This window comes from Numida meleagris, chromosome 18 (genome assembly GCF_002078875.1).
Source record: "Numida meleagris isolate 19003 breed g44 Domestic line chromosome 18, NumMel1.0, whole genome shotgun sequence".
NCBI lineage: Eukaryota > Metazoa > Chordata > Aves > Galliformes > Numididae > Numida > Numida meleagris.
In genome coordinates, this window is record NC_034426.1 from 3,154,019 (window position 1) to 3,163,101 (window position 9,083).

Here is a 9,083-nt window from a genome sequence, read left to right on the forward strand (position 1 = left end):
CAGTATGAGCCATTACTCAGTTTGTGCATCACTTGCTTCTGCACACATCTCATGGAACAGCTGTATCACCATGCACAGATCCATCCAGACCAACAGTAGTCATGAGTCCAGAACACTTCACAAGCAGACTTTTGTTACTAAAGAACTTCAAGAAAACCAACTGAAGCACTTGTTTCACTATACACTTAATTGAAAAATATCTGCCAGGAGGATTCTCAATCTGTGAGCTTCAATAGATGTCACATTTTTAAATTACCACACCCTTTGTACCACCTCATCTGCATTTCCAAGTGAAATGCTTTCTCTGCACAGTACTATACACACTCTATAAAGTCCACCTTTTTTCTTATTACTTACATATAATCCATGTATAGTTTTCAGCTTCCAGCCACGCAGATTGTGCGTTTGTCTGGGGAAGGATGCTAGCTCAGCCTCTTCTCCTACACCTTTAAAATTAAGAAGCAAACTGCAGCTGTATGGAAACATCGCGAGGAGCTTATCCACATGTCTCACTGCACAGGTAACGTGCTCCTCAGTTGTATCTGTATGATTTTGCCACGAGTTAAAATAAGAACGAGAGCAAAACCTCTTTGCAAGTGAGCACATTTTGCATTTGCATTGGACAAAAGGGGAAGCGGCACATCACTGGAACAGAGCTTCCTCTTCTAGCTGAGATTTACTCAAGCGCAGAACAGCTTGTGGAGGTCATGAAAAGCGAGGCATTATAGTTACCCTGCGTCAAAGACACTGTCTTGCAAACCAGTTTAACTATTTTTGCCTCTACCATTTCTTTTAACTCAAGCTCACGTTTAATAGTGCACCTGATAACTGGATTTATCACATTTCAGGATTGTGGATGATTCTGCTACAGTTATAGCAGAACAAATGGCTGTGAAATCTGCATGGATTTGGAAAAAAAAACAAAACCCATGGGATTAAATGTCTATTTAACCTATGTTTTGACCTTTCTTCCACGGTGAAACATTAATTCCTAGAAGAGCTATTAGGTGATCACTGCAGTCTTCACTGTTATACACCAGAGGCCTCTTAATTAAGAGGACAGAATAACAGATAAGGTGCCATTTATTACAAGTAATGACAAACAGACATTGTCAGAACAAAAATAGAGGCCTTTCCCTGTGATGTCTCTCTTTCCCTAGCCCTGCTAGCTTCAGACTGAAAAAGAGACTGTTCCACAAGTGAACACAGAACCTTGACCACTATGGAGAATGTTAGAGTTAGGGTTATTCAAAAACTTGAATAAGCAGAGATTTAAATTCGCAATAATCTAATTTAGTGTTGGAATGCCTTTACTTCCCAGAAGCATGTCCAGCACAAAGCAACATAATGGCCACTCTGACTGCTTCCAGTAAGGCAAAGTGTAACTGTGTTCACTGCTTTGGTAAGGGTAAGTACATGAACTCTCTATTGCTGTGCATAATTGCTAGCACTGGGAAATTCTGCCAGCAACAGAAGAAATGTTGTCATTTTGAGGCTCTTATTCACACTAAACCCAGGATGCTGACGTTTATGACAGCTATTCAGCAAATATGTGAAAGTACTGAAACTTATAAAGTGATTTAACTTATAAAGTGGTTTTGAGTGTATAAACAGGAGGGGGTATGACTGTTTACAGGGGTGGACAGTGATAGGACAAGGGGGAATGGTTTTAAACAAAGACAAGGGAGATTTAGGTTCGATATTAGGAGGAAGTTTTTCACTCAGAGGGTGGTGAGGCACTGGAACAGGTTGCCCAAGGAGGTTGTGGACGCCCTATCCCTGGAGGCATTCAAGGCCAGGCTGGACGTGGCTCTGGGCAGCCTGGTCTAGTGGTTGGCGAACGTGCACTCAGCAGGGGGATTGAAACCTGATGATCATTATGGTCCTTTTCAACCCAGGCCAGTCTATGATTCTGTAATTTAGATAGGAAATAGGGATTAGAATATATTCATAGTATCACTGATGGTTACCCACCATAGGCAGAGGATAACTTCCACAAGAGAACCAATGCAGAAAGTGGCCATACTCACTTGCTGTGCATCTTTAGTTTGATTTTAATCAGCTATTGGTAATGAAGTTTGTCAGCTTGGCTCCACCTGTCCAATGTCTCCTTCTGATGAAACAAAGACAAAAAACCCATGAAGACAGAGAAAGCAAGGTGAAGTGTGGGAAGGATGATCTATGAGTTATATCAGTAATCCGGGAGCTGAGCAGTTGGGAAGAATTCCTCCTTTCATACCATTGGACCAGGTATTTTTAGCACTGTATTCCACTAGAAGACTAGACATATTCACATCCTATACTTTGCTATTCATTCATTCCATTCATAGTCTCCTTCCATCCACTCTTTATATTACCAGCAATTTTACCTGGTCTGAAGATGGTCTGAAAAGGTCTTCCATGTAAAATTAAAGGGTATGTGTACACCATTCTTTTTTTCTTGCCTGGAATCATGCTGGTATTTGCACATTATATACATTTTCAATTCAGCATTGTAATACAGACTGGCAGGCTACTAATAACAGGATTTTCTTCTCATGGTTCTAGTAGCTATTTGTCTTTAAAACAAGTTAAGGACCAGTGAAAGAACTACAATTTCTTTTTTCTTACAAGTCAGCAACTCAGCAAAGCCTCTATTCCTTGCTCAAAGTGGCACTTCAGACTCTTTTCATTAATAGTCAATACTTAGTCTTCAGTCACGGTCCTTTGTAATGTAACACTGTTGTAAGCTAAAAATAACACATAGCAGAAAGTAATACTCACACTTGGCCACAAGTCCTATCAATAAGAGCATTGATGTCAGCATCAGCTGGCATATTTACTTGGAAAAAAACAAAAACCGACGAGTTTGTACCAGAAAGGTGCTGTCATGTTTTTGAATAGGAGCATAGGTAACAGACTGTCCCAGGAAGAAAATAACTTTGCCAAGTACTTCTTTGCCTTATCAACAATGGTTAGTAGCCACAATTTGAGGTAAGGGATAGCATCACTTTGCAAAATGTGAGCAAAAACAAAGAATCGAACCAGTTTAAAGAGCAAACCAAATTTTAAAGTGTCGTGCTTTGATTTAAACTGAACGTCTGCCCTTTAAAAGACAGAGCCATTCAAAATAAAATGTGAAATTAGGACATACAAACTAAAGTGAAATGTAGAATCATGAAGTACAAAATACACCTGCAGTCCAGGCTGGCTGTGGAAATGTCAGAGAAAGTCAAATCACCAAACTGGTGGGTGTCTGGAAGTAGTGTCTGGTGAGTGACTGGAAATAGCCCACTGAGTGCTGACCTGGCCTGTATAGCAGCAGCTTCATCTGCAGGTGCAGGAAGAAATGGAATTCTTCAATTGAGATTGTTCAACAAGTTCATTCTGGTGCCTGGTTGTTTGGAGTTGAGAACTCAACAGGAATCTGAAAAAGGAGGGCAGCTCTTGGTTTTCCCCTTTTCCAAACTATGAGTAAAATTAAGCTGTAGGAAGCTTAAGCTTGTGGGAGGATAAGATCTGCTAGTATTAGTATTTTGGAAGTTGAGGGAACTAAAAACAACCTTTCATCTCTCATTAATATCTCCTTTGCACATTTTAATTGAATCTTAGATCCCATATAAGTATAACTTACCAGAAATAATTGGTTAAAAACTCACTAATAAACAAAAGATATCAAGTAATACTTAGCGTCTTAATGACTTAAAAAAACAACAAAATCAAACGTGTGAATACATACCTGATGATCTTAAATTAATGACTACTCTTGTCCTTCAGACTAAAAGAGATGAACATCCTGTCAGGCACGATGAATCTGCTCTTATTCAGGTAAAGAATTAACAATTATAGATGTAAAATATGACTAAAATAAATGATGTAAATTAAGATTTCCTACTTGCCATTTAAAATTGTGAATCAATTATTTAAATATCTAGTTTACACCTACAATAGAAGTACGAAACATGAGAACTGTTTTAAGTTCAGACTCCAAATTTACATAGAAATAACCACTTTCAAGCACATGCCTTTGTTTTCTTCACCTGAGAATTCTGGTGTTTATTTTCTCGCAGTAACATCCCAGCATTTCAGAAAAGGCAAATCAATGACGACCTGCCTCATATTTCACATCCAGTATTCGTTCCAAGGATTGAAAACGGACGCAGCAGTGGATCTCATGACTGCTTTCCATCAGGTGGATTAAACTGATTGTCAGTTAGGGCAGGCGTTGCAGGCAGCAAAGCAAAAATTTCTCAGACTCAGTTCTGTAGAAATACAAGCTAGAAAAATGCATTTCTTCAATTGAGTTTAACCCTTCCCATAACGATTTTGACAGTCAGTGAAGTCATTAATTTCTGCTGCTTTCATCTTTGGTTTGACTTTGCAGTTAATTGTTTTTCACTAATAATGAGGCAAGAAATGCAATGTATTCTCAAAAAACCACGCTCATATTGTCTAAAGTGAACACCTCTAAAGCAGACATCTTGCCCTGGTGCTGACTAATGAGCAAGCAAAGTCTCAGTTTCCTAGCTGAGAGTGCTCCCTCTTCAAGTAACAGTATAAACCTACACAAATAAAGTTTAGAACAAGCTCATTTGGGTTTATGCAGGTCTTAAAGGAGGCCATCCAGCAAAGAGACTGAGTCAGCTCTAGCATGCGGATCCGCAAGGATTGCCTGCCATTCCAGAAACACTTTTACCATAACCATTCTTCTCCAGGTAGCTTAATACCAGAAATCTTATCCGAAAGTCATGTCATGACATGGGAGGTGTCATCCCTTGGTGAATAACTTAGTTTACATCCACATCTCTTCTATCTCCTCTCCCTGGCACAAACAATTATTTTCCACACTTTGTGCTGCTACTGAAACCGTTATCTGTGGTCAGTGACCTATAGGCGGAATACTGCTGGGGTTAAGGAACAAGGGACAGACGCAGGGCAAGGTTTGGACATCAAAGCCATTGTGGTTTCATGTATCGGGGAATGGAAGTCAGGACTAGCTCCAATTTCTGGCTCCTGTCCGGGCTTGCTCTGGCATGTTGGACACATCAGTTTAGCACCACGGCCTGCTGCCCATGTCCAGCCTAACTATTCGCACTCTTACAGAAGAAATAGAGATTCTTAACTCTACAGGGATCATCAAGGATTAGCGTTAACCCAGACAGACTCTGATCTCAGTTGCAGAATCTGAACATTGCTACAATGCAAATAAATATAAACATTTTCATCAGACTCCGCACTGAGGTATGTTCTGAAGAGACGTGTTGGAGCAGCTGCAACTGCCCCGTCCCGGGTTTCTCTGACTGCCATGCCTCTGGTTTACTGGTCCATTTTTTTTTAGGAAACCCCCCTTCTTCACAGGCACACTCACTTCCCAGTGAAACGTGAGCCCAACAACACTTGAGTAAGAGCTAAACTTTTGAACCTGTTACGTAGCAGTAGCCTTGAACTTACACAAAGTATTTCTGGACAGACTGGAGCGCTCAGCGCCAGGTTCAGTCTTCTACTTCATTTATGGGTCATACATAATTGGAAACAAAACAGCTTTTAGTTTTTGTTGCGCTTTTGTTCAAGACAGCAGGGAGCTATGAATCAAAGACAAAATAAGTGAATTGCTGTCTCCTTTTTCCCAAGTTCTCTCTGATAAGCAATTTTCAGAGCATTTGCTTTCATGGTACATTCATGGTAGTGGTTGGATCTTACTTTTCCATACAATATAGGAAGAACTAATTTAGATTTTACCATTCACGTGCAAATGTCGTCAAGGATCACTCTAAAAGAGTCTCCTTAGAGTAAATTTCTTGCATAGCAGGGAATGTACAGCTGAAACAAGTGTGAGAGGGTAGACAGGTACACCACAGCTCAGCAAACTGGTACTTTTTCCTGGTAACAATTTGGATCCAGAATACAAGACTTGAGAAACATGTAGCCTTCACCGTTAAAAACAAACAAACACTTATTTGCTTGGTATCAACTGCAGGAAACTGAAACTTGCAAATGTTATAATGGCTACAACATGGTTCTCATTTGCCTAAGTGGAAATTTTTTAAAGCCTAAAACTGATACCTCACATTGTTATCATTTAAAATGTCTTCTTGCTGATCCCAGCATGTAAAATCAGCGGAACATTGCTGAACATGTTACAGGGAGCTATGTCTGCCTTACCATCAGCTTCTTGCTTTTGCCAAGAAGCTGAAGTAGGGGAGCAGATGTTGCTAACAGTATGAATCCAGACCGAAGATTCTCTCTTGAACAGCAACTCTGACTAGCGTAATCTGTGATTTGTGTTGAGTGAGAAGCTGGGAGAGAAAGTCAAATAAAAGATATTCAAGCAATGCAAGATGCTGAAGGTGACAAAAAAAACTTCCAGAATTTCCTATTCTAACTACAAGATGAACGACAGTGAATATGCCCTACCTAAGATTGTCGCAATAAGGACCACAGCAAACATCTATAAGATCTGACAAACATCAGACAAGAAATAGTTACAGGAAAGAAAAAGTAATCTAAATTCTTCTTGCCTTTCTATTTAATGCAGAGATGGGAGAGACTGCGGCAGACAGGCAGCAAATCAGAGATGGTAAAATTAATTTAAGAAATGAATTTCTCCTTTCCTGAGATCTTTTCCTAAAAAGTACTGCATATTGCCTCACCAAACAATTGGGATAAGGTGTTTGTGCATAAGGAGTATAGAAGTTGGATATTAACAGAACAGAAGATCACTTTATCTAGCCACAGAAATGCTTTTGTCTCTTTGCAGATAGCCAGTTGTGATCAAGGACAAACAACATGAACCGCAAGCCAACAGAGTTCCCACTTCACTGTGGCATGACAGCTTCATTTTCATGATGGGATTCCACAGAGTCTTTACTGCTGTAAAGAAACACTAAACAAGTTTATGTCACCTGCCCTGACCAGCAGTAGACGTGTTCTGCACACAAGGTGATTTGACAGAGCAAGGTTAGGGTACTTCCAATTGCCAGACCTTCCTATAAAGAAACACATATTATTTTTGTAAATGAGGATTAAATCTGCTGGTAGAATAAAGGAATCCAGGTCATCTATGCCTGCTTAAACCGTATCCCTCCTCTTCCAGCCCACAGCCTCTTATGTTCCTCTCAAGGAAATCATATATAAGCCATAGGAGACTTTGCCTCTCAAGTAAGGTGACCTCCAATGAGTGACCTAATGGTGAAATTCAGGATTATTTTGATTATGTTGTAATAGAAATAGAGTTCTTTTATATAACCTTTCAGTCTGCAATGCCGTAGTTAGGTTCTCTATTAATAGCACTGTCAGAAATGTGCACTCATGCCTGAATTGACTCAGGTACAGAAAGTTGAGTGAATTTAGTGCTGGCTTAACTGACACTGTGAACAGAGCCTACCTTTTATTCCTGAAACAGAAATACCACCCAGAATAGTGTCACTTCCCATCAACACGCCTGAATTCCAATCTGGGTGACTGTCTCTTAGCATATCAAGTTTACAAAATGAACTTGCACATGATAGCTTTCTATGTTTAAATAGGTAGGTTGCTTTTATAAGACTGAGTGAGCCTGACTGATGCAATAACAAAATATAAATAAAAAAATACATTTGGGAATTAGAGTTAACCTACAAAGGGAAAGACTTTCACAAGGACTTTCTTTGGCTAAGAACACCATTTATAAGATGAATTTCAGTAACAGCAGCATATGCTGTGGGATGTCTTCTTTCATCCTACTTTAATCATTGAAGAGGACACAGATTTAATCAGAATTGCCAGAATGTCTGAGAATAGTATTCTGATTAATTGTTGGAGTACAGTAATGAAACTCTCGGACTATAACAGGATTTCCAAATTGCAGCAGGGGAAAAGACTTCAGCATTGCCTAATAAAAGCATCTCTTCTATCCTGGGTTTCTTGCTCTCGTTGCAAAGACAAGTTTGATGTACACAAACAAATTCCTCGTAGCAGAAAAAAATGAAGAGGGCTGCTTTTGTGAAAAACATTTTGGCAAAATCGTACAGGATAAATCCTTTGTAGCAACTCCTTGCAATGGAGCAGGGAGTTTCCCAATTTCTGTCACTGATAATAACTGCTCGTCCAATCAGCCAGAAACTGCATTTCTTTAACAATTAACTTGTAAAAGCAGAGAATTCAACAGGGAGACCGCCTTTACCTCACAAGTGCGAGGAAGGTTTTGCTGAGGCGATGTTCAGCCTCCTCCCGCCCCGGCAGCCTGCAGCTCTGCCCGGCGCTCCCCTCACGCCCCGGCAGAGCCTCCCACACTGCAGCAATCCCGCGCAGACTGCAGCGAGCAACTTTCCAGCAGCCAGCACTGCTTCGCTTAGCAAAATAATAACCGTGTCTTCTGCTGGGCGTGGGAGATGGCAGCAACGTGAGGGCTTCGAGTGAGGACAAAACGCTGTTATATACAGCTCCATATGTGAGAACAGCCTTAGAATCATTAAGGTTGGAAAAGAGCACTAAGCTCATCCAATGCAGCTTGTGCAGCGCCATAGCTGAGGACAGCCGCCAGGTACCTGAAGGAAGCTCACGGCTGCTGCCCTCAGGAGACCCGCTGCCCTCAGCGAGGCGCCAAGCTGAAACGTGACCTTCTCAAGATGGCGGCCGAAGCGCGCCTCACCCCGCCTCCCCGCCCCGCGGTCACTCCCAAGATGGCGGCGCGGAAGGGCCGGTGGCCGCCCGGAGTGCGCCTGCGCACAGCGGAGCGGAGTGCAGTGAAATTCCTGGCGGGCGGGGGGAGGAGGAGGTGGCGGCGAGGAGGAGGGCGGCACGGAGCCACGGCCGCGCGCCCCTGGCAGGGACCCTGCGTGCTGTGGCGGCGGGCGCGGTGCGGGCGGGCTGAGGGCCACTCGCCGCCGCCTCGGGCGCTGGGAGCACCGGGAGCCGCGCCGTCCTCGGGACTCACTCCGCGGGCAGAAAGGGGGAGAATGACGGAGCTCCAGTCCGCCTTGTTACTGCGGAGACAGCTAGCAGGTACCCGCGGCTGGAGCCCAGCCGGGGGGGCCGCGAGGAGACGGAAGAACGGTGCCGAGGGGAGGACGGGGCCTGCGGTGGGGGAGGGGGCCCGGCTGAGGAGGGGGCGGGCGGACGGGCGG

At 42.6% G+C, this 9,083-nt stretch overlaps 2 protein-coding genes across 4 annotated transcripts in view; one reads left to right on the plus strand and one right to left on the minus strand.

The window, feature by feature from the left end:
* The window catches only part of SPNS3 (sphingolipid transporter 3 (putative)), a 32,453-nt gene extending 30,788 nt beyond the window's left edge, over nt 1–1,665 (minus strand). The window contains exon 1 of one of the 2 annotated variants that reach the window (XM_021415590.1): nt 358–1,665. In XM_021415590.1, coding sequence (XP_021271265.1) covers nt 358–606 — 249 coding nt within the window. In that variant the 5' untranslated portion in view covers nt 607–1,665. The remainder of the gene's footprint in view (nt 1–357) is intronic. The other variant, XM_021415589.1, reaches the window with a different exon arrangement.
* The window catches only part of UBE2G1 (ubiquitin conjugating enzyme E2 G1), a 25,131-nt gene continuing 24,618 nt past the window's right edge, over nt 8,571–9,083 (plus strand). For both annotated transcript variants that reach the window (XR_002443976.1, XM_021415594.1), the window contains exon 1: nt 8,571–8,961. Coding sequence is in view for 1 of the 2 variants with exons in the window: in XM_021415594.1 (XP_021271269.1) it covers nt 8,586–8,961 (376 nt within the window). In the remaining variant the exon portion in view is untranslated. The remainder of the gene's footprint in view (nt 8,962–9,083) is intronic.